At 39.1% G+C, this 15,388-nt stretch overlaps 1 protein-coding gene across 2 annotated transcripts in view; it reads right to left on the bottom strand.

Moving 5' to 3' along the window:
- ABCB7 (ATP binding cassette subfamily B member 7) overlaps positions 1–15,388 on the bottom strand; it is a 147,374-nt gene that overhangs the window by 23,568 nt on the left and 108,418 nt on the right. For both annotated transcript variants that reach the window (XR_014014274.1, XM_081222734.1), the window contains exon 13: positions 1,829–2,000. Coding sequence is in view for 1 of the 2 variants with exons in the window: in XM_081222734.1 (XP_081078860.1) it covers positions 1,829–2,000 (172 nt within the window). In the remaining variant the exon portion in view is untranslated. The remainder of the gene's footprint in view (positions 1–1,828; positions 2,001–15,388) is intronic.

Here is a 15,388-nt window from a genome sequence, read left to right as displayed (position 1 = left end):
ATGTCCCTTTTGGCTTCTTTTCTTGTTCATTATCCATTAATTTATCAATGTCTGAAAAAACTTGTACTTTTTAGCATCAGTAACCTCTTCAGAAAACAAGCTCTACCTGTTGATTATCTGGTTCACAAGTATTAGTTCACTTTTATCTGTTCTTCAATTATTATCTTCAACCTGTAAGAGGGGCTCCTTATGTCTAATATTAGTGAATACGTTTATATTCATACTATCCACACTCTTCCTCATTTTGTAAGTTCAAAATTCTCCTGTCAAGACAGGCAGTATGCCAGAACAATCTGCTTACCCACCTAGCAACTCAGCAGCAGAAAGATCCTAAAAGAACTAGATACTCAGAGGAAGAACTAGTTTTCACATGTTTCCCAAATTTCAAGTAGAAACCAACCCAGTTTCAATTCTATTCAATAGAATTTGGAAAAGAAACATTTGTTTGTTCTCTACTGAAATTATTTGCATAGGTGCTAAATAATATATTGCTCATTTTCAGAGGCCTGGTTGTAAGGCAATGGGTATTAGGTAAGAATAAAATTTTGTTAAACATTCCTACCCCCAGAGGCATGCAGAGAGGAACAAAATGATTGAAAAATGGGATGCAGCATAGCTAACTGAAGCAAAGTCATGTCTGAGATGGCTAGTCTGTATTACGTGACAAATTTGGTATCTCTAGAATTAGCCCAATGGATAAATAATCTGGGGTGTGGGCTAGTTAATTGGAAAGTCCTATGAAGAGCAATGGTAAAGTATAAAGGTGGACTGGAATGAAGCAGGCATCTTATACTATCAGGTAATGACTAAATAGCTACTACAAGCCACCTAAACTTGAAAATAATCTTTGCTTCATATTTTCTAAACCTAGATCAAAACTTTCTAATAGACTGCAAATTCCTTGAGAGTACGTCCCTTGATGCTTCATATTTTTAACTCTCAAATCACTTAGCACAGCTGCTTGCACATAGCATGTACCTAATCAATGTTGTGAATAACTGAAGCCAGCTTACAATGAAGAGGAACAGGGATTCATTAAAATTCATGTGGAGTATTCTTCATTCTCTTTTCCCTTACCCTCATCCCTAATCTATACATTTTCTCCCCAAACTAAACTAGAATGAAGAGTAAATGTACAGGATGCAGTATGTTTATATGAGTTATATTAATACTTTCAGGCATTAGATATCATTATACTTTTAGAATTCAAATAATTTAGGGCAAAGAAACATTTTTATGGATCCTCAAAAAAATTCAGTCATTTTAGGATGATCCACTATTAAACACAGTAATCATCTCATAATTAAACACTTAAGTTAAAATGTACAAGCCCTAAAATTTACTTGGCCACTGAACCAACAAAGACATGAAAATGAAGTTGGCTGTAAGGAAGTATAAGGAGGTCTAAAGTATTGAAAACATCCCATAATGATCTAGGAAATTATGAGGAGGTACACTATTTACTATCAAATTTCTTGTCCCTACTCTTACTTATTTCCCATGTGAATAATGACCTTGGCTTTCCTTTAATATTAAGATTATGGATAATAAGTTAACACTGATTTCAACATGTATCAGTAACTTACTATTAGGCACTTACAGTGTTTGCAGCTGCAAGTGAAAAAAAGAGACTTGCATGATTTGAGAACAGTTACTTCTAGCAAGTTGAATTGTTTAAAGTGACAGGCAGGAAACGGGAATTTGTCAAAAGAGACTGGATGAGCACTATGTTTGTACTCTGTCATTACATTTTCTAATAAATGGCCCTGACAAATTAAAGTGTGAAGGGAGTATATAAGTGGGGGCCAGGTCTAAAATCTTTGATTACCTGAAAGCTTGAGTCCTCGTTCCCCTACTTGGGTGTCATATCCATGTGGCATTCGAAGAATTGCATCATGGAGTCCAGCTAATTTTGCCACTGCATATACTTCCTCTGGTGAAGCATTGATGTTTCCATATAAGAGGTTGTAGTAAATGGTATTATGGAAGAGGACAGCATCCTGGAGCAAATTTATATATACACACATAGACATACATGTTCATATTTAACAATTCAAAGAATAGTAAAGACATAAAGGCATAAAACGTAAAACATTATAACTCCTTTTATCACCCCCTCATGCCTGTTCCATTTCCTTTCCCAGAGCTAATCACCATGAAAAATTTGTTGTGTTATAATCCTAGACTTCTTCTGATGCATTTATGTGCCTAAACAAACACTTTTTTTTTTCCAACAGAAGTGGGGCCATACTATATTTATTCATTTGTAAGTTGCTTTTTTCACTTAACACAACCTGGAGATTGTTCATGTCAGTAACAGAAACCTACCTCATTCTTTGCAACAGTTGTGTGATACTAAGAATATATCATATTTATCTTATCCATTCCTCTACTGATGGATATTAATTAAAACTTTTGCTACTATAAACAATGTTGAAATAAAATATCATTGTATATATGACTTATGTACATCCATGCATTTCTGTAAGAAGGATTCCCAGAAGCACACTGATGAGTTAAAAGGTAAGCATATGTTTATCCTTTGATAGAAACTGCCCAACTATTTTCCAAAAACGCTCCAACAGCATATACACCAACCAACAGTGTACCAGGGTGCCAGGTCTCCATATCCTCAACAATGCTGGATATTAATAAGTTTTAGTTGTTGCTACTCTTAAGGGTAAAATGTGCTTTTTGTTTAAATTAGTATTTCCCTAATTACTAATGAAGCCGAATATGTTTTTATATGTTTCTCAGAAGCTTTTAAATTGGACTTAAAACACAGAAAACAAAGAATTGATGCGCTATAGATTTTTGAGAAAGTTCACTGCAAGCATTCATTTGATATTTCAACTTATTCTGACATGGCACACTAAAGCTAAATTACTTAAAATGAGCATCCACCTCCCACTTTTCTTTCAGTATCCAACAGATGGAAGGTAACAGTAAGATGAAATAAAATGATTCCATTCATTAACATTAACCAGTACCCTCAATTAATTAAGATCTTCTTTAACATCACAATCAGCCCTAGAGTTACAGATATTATTTCAAATCACTTTAATAATTTTTATACCTATTACTAATATAAAATTTTCTTGTATTGAGATGGTAAGTTAAAAGTAATGAGTTTAAAGTTCTACTTAAACTTTAAGTAGAACTTCAGAAAATACTTATTTTAAAATATTTTACATTTAGAAAAGAAGTTAACAAACAAATGCTAACTGGAAATGTTGAAAATACAAAATATGGGGCATTGAGAAGACAGCAGAGGAGTAAGATGTGGAGATCACCTTCGCCCCACAAATACATCAAAAATACATCTACATGTGGAACAACTCCTACACAACACGTACTGAACACAGGCAAAAGATCTCAGACTTCCCCAAAGGCAAGAAACTCCCCACATACCTGGGTAGGGAAAAAGAAAAAACAGAGACGAGAATAGGGACGGGACCTGCACCTCTGGGAGGGAAAGGTGAAGGAGGAAATGTTTCCACACACTAGGAAACCCCTTCACTGGCAGAGATGGGGGGTGGGAGGGGGAGGGAAGCTTCGGAGCCACAGAGGAGAGCGCATCAACTGGGATGCAGAGGGCAAAGCGGAGAGATTCCGGCACGGAGGATCAGTGCCAACCAGCACTCACCAGCCTGAGAGGCTTGTCTGCTCACCCACCGGAGTGGTGGGGGCTGGGAGCTGAGGCTCAGGCTTCGGAGGTCAGATCCCAGGGACGTGACTGGGGTTGGCTGTGTGAACACAGCCTGAAGGGGGATAGTGCGCCATAGCTAGCCAGGAGGGAGTCTGGGAAAAAGTCTGGAACTGCCTAAGAGGCAAGAGACCATTGTTTCAGGGTGCGTGAGGAGAGGGGATTCAGAGCACCGCCTAAACAAGCTCCAGAGACGGGCACGAGCCGTGGCTATCAGCACGGACCCCAGAGATGGGCATGAGATGCTAACGTTGCTGCTGCAGCCACCGAGAAGCCAGTGTGCAAGCACAAGTCACTATCCACACTTCCCAGGAGCCCGTGCAGCCCACCACTGCCAGGGTCCCGAGATCCAGGGACAACTTACCCAGGAGAACACACGGCACGCCTCAGGCTGTTGCAACGACACGCTGGCCTCTGCCACTGCAGGCTCACCACGCATTGCATACCCCTCCCTCGCCCCAGCCTGAGTGATCCAGAACCCCCTATCATGCTACTATTTTAACCCCGTCCTGTCTGGGCGGGGAACAGGTGCCCTCAGGAGACCTACACGCAGAGGAGGGGCCAAATCCAAAGCTGAGTGGCAGGAGCTGTGCGAACAAAGAAGAGACAGGGAAATTTCTACCAGCAGCCTCAGAAGTAGCAGATTAAATCTCCACAATCAACTTGATGTACACTGCATCTGTGGAATACCTAAATAAACAACGAATCATCCCAAAACTGAGGCGGTGGAATTTGAGAGCAACTGTAGACTGGGGTTTGCTTTCTGCATCTAATTTGTATCTGGTTTTATCTTTACCTCAGTTTAGTTTTTAGAGCTTACTATTATTTGTAGAGTTGTTTATTGATTTGGTTGCTGTCTTCCTTTTATATATATATATATATATTTCCTTTTTCTCTTTTTATAGCTCTGTATGTGTATGCTTCTTTGTGTGATTTGGTCTGGACAGCTTGGCTTTTACAATTTGTTCTAGGGTTCTGCCTGTCCGTTTTTTTTTGTTTTGTTTTGTTTTTAGTATAGTTTTTAGCACTTGTTATCATTGGTGGATTTGTTTTTGGGTTTGGTTGCTCTCTTGTTTCTTTCTTTTTCTTTTTATTACTTTTTTACTTCTTTATATTTAATACTTTATAAATTTTTTATTTTAATAAGTTTATTTTATTTTATCTTTGTTTCTTTTTTTCCCCTCCCTTTTCTTCTGAGCTGTTTGGCTGACAGGGTCTTCGTGCTCCAGCTGGGTGTCAGGCCTGACCCTCTGAGGTGGGAGAGCCAAGTTCAAGACATTTGTCCACCAGTGACCTCACAGCTCCACGTACTATCAAACTGCAAAAGCTCTCCCAGAGATCTCCATCTCAACTCTAAGACTCAGCTCCATTCAAAGACCAGCAAGCTACAGTGCTGGACACCCTAGGCCAATCAACTAGCAAGACAGGAACACAACCCCATCCATTAGCACAGAGGCTGCCTAAAATCAAAATAAGTTCAAAGACCCCCAAAACACACCACTGGATGCGGTCCTTCCCACTAGAAAGATCCAGCATCATCCAACAGAACACAGGCAACAGTCCCTTCAACCAGGAGGCCTACACAACTCACTGAACCAACCAATGGGGGCAGACAACAAAAAAAACGGGAACTACAAACATGCAGCCTTCAAAAAGGAGACCCCAAACACAGTAAGTTAAGGAAATGAGAAGACAGAGAAGTACACAGCAGATGAAGGAGCAAGGTAAAAACCCAAGAGGCCAAAGAAATGAATAGGAAATAGGCACTCTATCTGAAAAAGAATTCAGAGTAATGATGGTAAAGGTAATCAAAAAACTTCGAAATACAATGGAGAAAATACAAGAAACATTTAACAAGTACCTAGAAGAACTAAAGAGCAAACAACAATGATGAACATCACAATAAATGAAATAAAAAATTCTCTAGAAGGAATCAATAGCAGAATAACTGAGGCAGAAGAACAGATAAGTGACCTGGAAGATAAAACAGTGGAAGTAACTGCTGCAGAGCAGAATAAAGAAAAAAGAATGAGAAGAATTAAGGACAGTCTCAGAGACCTCTGGGACAACACTGAATGCACGAACATTCAAATTATAGGGATCCCAGAAGAAAAAGAGAAAAAAATAGGGACTGAGAAAATATTTGAAGAGATTACAGTTGAAAACTTCTGAAATATGGGAAAGGAAGTAGTCAATCAAGTCCAGGAATTGCACAGAGTCCCACACAGCATAAATCCAAGGAGAAACACTCCAAGACACATATTAATCACACTATCAAAAATTAAATACAAAGAAAAACTATTAAAAGCAACAAGGGAAAAGCAACAAATAACATACAAGGGAACACCCATAAGGTTAATAGCTGATCTTTCAGCAGAAACTCTGCAAGTCAGAAAGGAGTGGCGGGACACATTTAAAGTCATGAAAGGGAAAAACCTACAACCAAGATTACTCTACCCAGCAAGGATCTCATTCAGATTCAAAGGAGAAATTAAAACATTCACAGAAGCAAAAGCTAAGAAAACGCAGAACCACTAAACCAGCTTTACAACAAATGCTAAAGGAACTTCTCCAGGCAGGAAACACAAGAGAAGAAAAAGACCTACAAAAACAAACCTGAAACAATTAAGTAAATGGTAATAGGAACATATATATCGATAACTACCTTAAATGTAAATGGCTAGATGCACCAACCAAAAGACACAGACTGACTAAATGGATACAAAAACAAGACCAGTATATATGCTGTCTACAAGGGACCCACTTCAGACATATAGACACATAGACTGAAAGTGAGGGGATGGAAAAAGATATTCCACATAAATGGAAATCAAAAGAAAGCTGGAGTAGCAACTGTCATATCAGACAAAATGGATTTTATCTTTAAATGTTTAAAAAATATCTTTATTGGAGTATAATTGCTTTACAATGGTGTTAGTTTCTTCTTTATAACGAAGTAAACCAGCTATACATATATACATAAATACACACACACACACATATATATATATATATATATATATATATATATACCCATATCTCTTCCCTCGTGCATCTCCCTCCCTCCCACCCTCCCTATCCCACCCCCCTAGGTGGTCACAGAGCACCAAGCCCATCTCCCTGTGCTGTGTGGCTGCTTCCCACTACCTATTAATTTTACATATGGTAGTGTATATATATCCATGCCACTCTCTCAATTTCTCCCAGCTTAGCCTTCCCCCTCCCCGTGTCCTCAAGTCCATTCTCTAGTAGGTCTGCGTATTTATTCCCATCCTGTCCCTAGGTTCTTCACACCCATTTTTTCTTTTTTAGATTCCATATGTGTGTTAGCATACATTATTTGTTTTTCTTTCTGATTTACTGCACTCGGTATTGCAGACTCTAGGTCCATCCACCTCACTACAAATAACTCAATTTCATTTCTTTTCATGGCTGAGTAATATGCCATTGTATATATATGCCACATCTTCTTTATTAATTCATCTGTGGATGGACACTTGGGTTGCTTCCAGGTCCTGCCTACTGTAAATAGAGCAGCAATAAACATTGTGGTACATGACTCTTTTGGAATTATGGTTTTCTCAGGGTATATGCCCAGTAATGGGATTGCTGTGTCGTATGGTAGTTCTATTTGTAGTTTTTTAATGAAACTCTATAGTGTTCTCCATACTGGCTGCATCAATCTACATTCCCACCAACACTGCAAGAGGGTTGCCTTTTCCCCACATCCTCTCCAGCATTTATTGTTTGTAGATTTTTTCATGATGGCCACTCTTGACTAGTGTGAGGTGATAACTCATTGTAGTTTTCATTTACATTTCTCTAATGATTAGTGATGTTGAGAATCGTTTCATGTATTTGTTGGCAATCTGTGTATCTTCTTTGGTGAAATGTCTATTTAGGTCTTCTGCCCATTTTTGGATTGGGTTGTTTGTGTTTTTGATATTGAGCTGCATGAGCTACTTATAAATTTTGGAGATTAGTCCTTTGTCAGTTGCTTCATTTGCAAATATTATCTCCTATTCTGAGGGTTGTCTTTTGGTCTTGTTTATGGTTTCCTTTGCTGTGCAAAAGCTTTGAAGTTTCATTAGGTCCCATTTGTTTATTTTTGTTTTTATGTCCATTTCTCTAGGAGGTGGGTGAAAAAGCATCTTGCTGTGATTTATGTCACAGAGTGTTTTGCCTACGTTTTCCTCTAAGAGTTCTATAGTGTCTGGCCTTACATCTAGGCCTTTAATCCATTTTGAGTTTATTTTTGTGTACGGTGTTAGGGAGTGTTCTAATTTCATTCTTTTACATGTAGCTCTCCAGTTTTCCCAGCACCACTTACTGAAGAGGCTGTCTTTTCTCCACTGTATATTCTTGCCTCCTTTATCAAAGATAAGGTGACCATATGTGCATGGGTTTATCTCTGGGCTTTCTATCCTGTTCCATTGATCAATATTTCTGTTTCTGTGTGAGTACCATACTGTCTTGATTACTGTAGCTTTGTAGTTTAGTCTGAAATCTGGGAGTCCGATTGCTCCCAGCTCTGTTGTTCTTTTGCAAGATTGCTTTGGCTATTTGGGGTCTTTTGTGTTTCCACAGAAATTGTGAAATTTTTTGTTCTAATTCTGTGAAAAACGCCAGTGGCAGTTTGATAGGGATTGCATTCGAATATGTAGATTGCTTTGGGTAGTACAGTCATATTCACAATGTTGATTCTTCCAATCCAGGAACATGGTATATCTCTCCATCTGTTTGTATCACCTTTAATTTCTTTCATCAGTGTCTTATAATTTTCTGCGTACAGGTCTTTTGTCTCATTACGTAGGTTTATTCCTAGGTATTTTATTCTTTTTGTTGCAATGATAAATGGCAGTGCTTCCTTAATTTCTATTTCAGATTTTCCATCATTAGTGTATAGGAATGCATTAATTTTGTATCCTGCTACTTTACCAAACTCATTGATTAGCTCCAGTAGTTTTCTGGTAGTACCTTTAGGCTTCTCTATATATGGTATCATGTCATCTGCCAGGAGTGACAGCTTTACTTCTTTTCCAATTTGGATTCCTTTTATTTCCTTTTCTTCTCTGATTTCTGTGGCTAAAACTTCAAAAACAATGTTCAGTAATAGTCGTGAGGTTGGGAAACCTTGTCTTGTTCCTGATCTTAGTGGAAATGGTTTCACTTTTTCACCATTGTGGACGATGTTAGCTGTGGGTTTGTCATATATGGCCTTTATTAGGTTGAAAGCAGTTTCCCCTATGCCTACTTTCTGGAGGGTTTTTATCATAAATGGGTGCTAAATTTTGTCAAAAGCTTTTTCTGCATCTATTGACATAATTATATGGTTTTTATTCTTCAACTTAATAATATGATGTATCACATTGATTGATTTGCATATATTGAAGAATCCTTGCATTCCTGGAATAAACCCCACTTGATCATGGTGTATGATCCTTTTAATGTGCTGTTCGATTCTGTTTCCTAGTATTTTGCTGAGGATTTTTGCATCTATGTTCATCAGTGATATTGGCCTATAGTTTTCTTTCTTTGTGACATTTTTGTCTGGTTTTGGTATCAGGGTGATGGTGGCCTCATAGAACAAGTTTTGGAGTGTTCCACCCTCTGCTATATTTTGGAACAGTTAGAGAAGGATATTTGTTAGCTCTTCTCTAAATGTTTGATAGAATTCGCCTGTGAAGCCATCCGGTCCTGGACTTTTGTTTGTTGTAAGATTTTAAATCACAGTTTCAACTTCAGTGCTTGTGATTGGTCTGTGTATATTTTGTATTCCCTCCTGGTTCAGTATCGGAAGTTGTGTTTTTCTAAGAATTTGTCAGTTTCTTCCAGGTTGTCCATCTTATTAGCATATAGTTGCTTGCAGTAATTTCTCATGATCCTTTGTGTTTCTGTAGTGTCAGTGGTTACTTCCCGTTTTTCATTTCTAAGTCTATTGAGTATTCCCTTTCTCTTGATAAGTCTGGTTAATGGTTTATCAATTTGTTTAGCTTTGGAAAGAACCAGCTTTCAGTTTTATTGATCTTTGATACCGTTTTCTTTATTCCTTTTTCATTTATTTCTGAACTGATCTTTATCACTTCCTTCCTTCTGCAAACTTCGGGGTTATTTTGTATTTCTTTCTGTAATTGCTTTAGGTGTAAGGTTAGGTTGTTTATTTGACATGTTTCTTTTTTCTTAAGGTAGGATTGCATTACTATAAACTTCTCTCTTAGAAGTGCTTTTGCTGTATCCCACAGGTTTTGGGTCACTGTGTTTTCACTGTCATTTGATTCTAGGTATTTTTTGATTTCCTTTTTGATTTCTTCAGTGATCTCTTGGTTATTAAGTGATGTGTTGCTTAGCCTCCATGTGTTTGTATGTTTTACAGATTTTTTCCTGTAATTGATATCTAGTCTCATAGAATTGTGGTTGGAAAAGACACTTGATACGATTTCAAATATCTGAAATTTACCAAGGCTGGATTTCTCACCCAATATATGATCTATCCTGGAGAATGTTCCATGAGCACTTGAGAAGAAGGTGTATTGTGTTGTTTTTGGATGGAATGTCCTATAAATATCAATTAAGTCCATATTGTTTAATGTGTCATTTAAAGCTTGTGTTTCCTTATATATTTTCATTTTGGATGATCTCTCCCCTGGTGATACTGGGGTGTTAAAAGTCCCCTACTATGTGTGTGTTACTATTGATTTCCCCTTTTATGGCTGTTAGCATTTGCCTTACGTATTGAGGGGCTCCTATGTTGGGTGCATAAATATTTAAAATTGTTATATCTTCTTCTTGGATTGATCCGTTGATCATTATGTAGGGTCCTTCTTTGTCTCTTGTAATAATCTTTATCTGAAAGCCTCTTTTGTCTGATGTGAGAATTGCTACTCCAGCTTTCTTTTGATTTCCATTTGCATGGAATATCATTTTCCATGTCCTCACTTTCAGTCTGTTAGGTGTCCCTGTGTCTGAAGTGGGCCTTTTGTAGACAGCATATGTACGGGTCTTATTTTTGTATCCATTCAGCCAGTCTATGTGTTTTGGTTGGAGCATTTAATCAATTTACATTTAAGGTAATTATCGATATGCATGATCCTATTACCATTTTCTTAACTGTTTTAGGTTTGTTATTGTAGATCTTTTCCTTCTCTTGTGTTTCCTGCCTAGAGAAGTTCCTTTAGCATTTGCTGTAAAGCTGGTTTGGTGGTGGTGAATTCTCTTAGCTTTTGCTTGCTTGTAAAGGTTTTAATTTCTCCGTCAAATCTGAATGAGATGCTTCCTGGCTAGAGTAACCTTGGGTGTAGGTTTTGCCCTTTCATCACTTTAAATACGTCCCGCCACTCCCTTCTGACTTGCAGACTTTTTGCTGAAATATCAGCTGTTAACCTTATAGAGATTCCCTTGTATGTTATATATTGCTTTTCTCTTGCTGCTTTTAATATTTTTTTCTTTGTGTTTAATCTTTGATAGTTTGATTAATATGTGTCTTGGTGTTTCTCCTTGGATTTATCCTGTATGGGAGTCTCTGTGCTTCCTGGACTTAATTAACTACTTCCTTTCCCATATCAGGGTAGCTTTCAACTACAATCACTTCAAATATTTTCTCACTCCCTTTCTTTTCTCTTCTTCTAGGACCCCTATAATTCGAATGTTGGTGCATTTAATGTTGTCCAAAACATCTCTGAGACTGTCCTCAATTCTTTTCACTCTTTATCTTTATTCTCCTCTGTGGTCGTTAGTTCCTTTATCTTCCAGGTCACTTATCCGTTCTTCTGCCTCAGTTATCCTGCTATTGATTCCTTCTAGAGAATTTTTTATTTTATTTATTGTGTTGTTCATCATTTTGTTTGCTCCTTAGTTCTTCTAGGTCCTTGTTAAATGTTCTGGTATTTTCTCCATTCTATTTCCAAGGTTTTGGATCTTTAGTATCATTACTCTGAATTCTTTTTCAGGTAGACTGCCTATTTCCTCTTCATTTGTTAGGTCTGTTAGGTTTTTACCTCGCTCCTTCATCTGCTGTGCATTTGTTTGTCTTCTCATTTTGCTTAAACTTGCTGTATTTGGGGTCTCCTTTTACAGGCTACAGGTCTGTAGTGCATGTTGTTTTTGGTATCTGCCCCTAGTGGCTAAGGTTGGTATAGTGGGTTGTGTAGACTTCCTGGTGGAGGGGACTAGTGCCTGTGTTCTGGTGGATGAGGCTGGATCTTGTCTTTCTGGTGGGGAGGTCTGCGTCTGGTGGTATGTTTTGGGGTGTCTGTGACCTTATTATGATTTTAGGCAGCACCTCTGTTAATGGGTGGGCTTGTGTTCCTGTCTTGCTAGTTGTTTGGCCTAGTGTATCCGGCATGTAGCTTGCTGGTCACTGAGTGGAGCTGGGTCCTGGCGTTGAGATGGAGATCTCTGGGAGAGCTTTCGTTGTTTGATATTATGTGGAGCTGGGAGGTCTCTGGTGGACCAATGTCCTGAACTCAGCTCTCCCACATCAGAGGCACAGGCCTGACAGCTGGCTGGAGCAACAACATCCTGTCATCCACAAGGCTCAGAATAAAAGGGAGAAGAAATGAAAGAAAGAAAGAAAAAAATAAAATAAAATAATTAAAATAAAAAATAATTATTAAAAATAAAAAAATTATGGGCCTTCCTGGTGGCACAGTGGTTGAGAGTCTGCCTGCCGATGCAGGGGACATGGGTTCGTGCCCCGGTCCAGGAAGATCCCACATACCGCGAAGCGGTTAGGCCCGTGAGCCATGGCCGCTGAGCCTGTGCGTTTGGAGCCTGTGCTCCACAACGGAGAGGCCAGAACAGTGAAAGGCCTGCGTACCACAAAAAAAAAAAAAAAAAAAAAATTAAAAATTAAAAAATTGAAAAGTAATTAAAAAAGGAAACAAAGAAAGGCACAGGATAGCAACAAAAACAAAAAACAAATCCACTAATAATAAGAAAAAATTAAAAACTATACTTTAAAAAAATGAAAATGGGCAGACAAAACGCTAGGACAAATGGTAAAAGCAAAGTTATACAGACAAAATCACACAGAGAAGCATACACATACACACTCACAAAAAGCGAAAAATAAAAATAAAATATGTATCATTGCTCCCAACGTCCACAACCACAATTTGGAATGATTTGTTGTCTATTCAGGTATTCGACAGATGCAGGGTACATCAAGTTGATTGTGGAGAGTTAATCCATTGCTCCTGAGGCTGCTGGGAGAAATTTCTCTTTCTCTTCTTTGTTTGCACAGCTACTGGGGTTCAGCTTTGGATTTGCCCCTGCCTTTATGTGTAGGTCGCCTGAGGGCGTCTGTTCTTCGCTCACACAGGACGGGATCAAAGTAGCAGCTGTTTATGGGGCTCTGGCTCACTCAGGCTAGGGGGAGAGAGCGGTACCGAAGGCAGGGCGAGCCTGCGGTGGCAGAGGCCAGCATGACGTCGCAACAGGCTGAGGCATGTCATGTGGTCTCCCAGGGAAGTTGTCCCTGGATCACAGGACCCTGGCAGTGGCGGGCTGCACAGGCTCCCGGGAAGGGAGGTGTGGATAGTGACCTGTGCATGCACACAGGCTACTTGGTGACTGTAGCAGCAGGCTTAGCATCCCATGCTCGTCTCTGGCGTCCATGCTGAAAGCCGCAGCTCGTGCCCATCTCTGGAGCTCATTTAGGCAGTGCTCTTAATCCCTTCTCACACACCGCAAAACAAAGAGGAAAGAAAAAGTGTGTTGCCTCTTCGGCAGTTCCTGACTATTGCCCGACTCCCTCCAAGCTAGGTGTGGCGAACTACACTCCTTCAGACTGTGTTCACACAGCCAACCCCTGTCCTCTCCCTGAGATCTGACCTCCAAAGCCCAAGCCTCAGATCCCACCCCCCACCAGCCCCAGTGGGTGAGCAGACAAACCTCTCAGGCTGGTGAGTGCTGGTCAGCACTGAGCCTCTGTGCGGGAATCTCTCTGCTTTACCCTCTGCACCCCTGTTGCTGTGCTCTCCTCCGTGGCTCCTAAGCTTCCCCCCGGCCCACCCCCATTTCCGCCAGTGAAGGGGCTTTCTACTGTGTGGGAACTTTTCCTCCTTCACAACTCTCTCCCACTGGTGCAGATCCCATCCCTATTCTTTTGTCTCTGTTGTTTCTTTTGCCTTTTGCCCTACCCAGGTGCTTGGGGGAGTTTCTTACCTTTTGGGAGGTGTGAGGTCTTCTGACACCGTTCAGCAGGTGTTCTGTAGTACCTGTTCCACATGTAGATGTATTTCTGATGTACCTGTGGGGAGTAAGGTGATCTCCACATCTTACTCTTCCACCATCCTGAAGGACTTCTCAAAACAGACTTTAAAATAAAGACTATTACGAGAGACAAAGAAGGACACTACAAAATGATCAAGGGATCAATCCAAGAAGACAATATAAGAATTTTAAATATCTATGCACCCAACATAGGAGCACCTCAATACATAAGGCAAATGCTAACAGCCATAAAAGGGGAAATCAGTAGTAACACAATAATAGTAGAGGACTTCAACACCACACTTCCACTAATGGACAGACCAACCAAAATGAAAATAAATAAGGAAACACAAGTTTAAATGATACATTAAACAAATGGACTTAATTGATAATTATAGGATATTCCATTCAAGAACAACAGAATACACTTTCTTCTCAAGTGCTCATGGAAATTCTCCAGAATAGATCATATCTTGGGTCACAAATCAAGCCTTGGTAAATGAAAGACAACTGAAAAGGTATCAAGTATCTTTTCCGACCATAACACTATGGAACTAGATATCAATTACAGGAAAAATATGTAAAAAGTACAAACACATGGAGCCTAAACAATACACTACTAAATAACCAAGAGATCACTGAAGAAGTCAAACAGGAATTCAAAAGATACCTAGAAACAAATGGCAATGAAAACATTACGACCCAAAACCTATGGGATGCAGCAAAAGCAGTTTTAAGACGGACGTTTATAGCAACACAATTCTACCTCAAGAAACAAGAAACATCTCAAATAAACAACCTAACCTTGCACCTAAAGCAATCAGACAAAGAAGAATAAAAACCCCTCCAAGTTAGCAGAAGGAAAGAAATCATAAAGATCAGATCAGAAATAAATGAAAAAGAAATGAAGGAAACTATAGCAAAGATCAATAAAACTAAAAGCTGGTTCTTTCAGAAGATAAACAAAATTGATAAACCATTAGCCAGACTCATGAAGAAAAAAAAGGGAGAAGACTCAAATCAATAGAATTAGAAATGAAAAAGGAGAAGTAACCACTGACACTGCAGAAACACAAACGATCATGAGAGACAAATACAAGCAACTATATGCCAATAAAATGGACAACCTGGAAGAAATGGACAAATTCCTAGAAAAGCACAACCTTCTGATACTGAACCAGGAAGGAATAGAAAATATACACAGAGCAATCACAAGCACTGAAGTTGAAACTGTGATTAAAAATCTTCTAACAAACAAAAGCCCAGGACCAGATGGCTTCACAGGTGAATTCTACCAAACATTTAGAGAAGAGCTAACACCTATCCTTCTCAGAGTCTTCCAAAATACAGCAGAGGGAGGAACACTCACAAACTCATTCTACGAGGCCACCATCACCTTGATACCAAAACCAGACAAGGATGTGACAAAGAAAGAAAACTACAGGCCAATATCACTGATGAACATAGATG

Source organism: Mesoplodon bidens (assembly GCF_964165515.1).
Source record: "Mesoplodon bidens genome assembly, chromosome: X".
Lineage (NCBI taxonomy): Eukaryota > Metazoa > Chordata > Mammalia > Artiodactyla > Ziphiidae > Mesoplodon > Mesoplodon bidens.
Note: the sequence above shows the minus strand (reverse complement) of the source record. Positions and strands in the feature narration are given on the sequence as shown.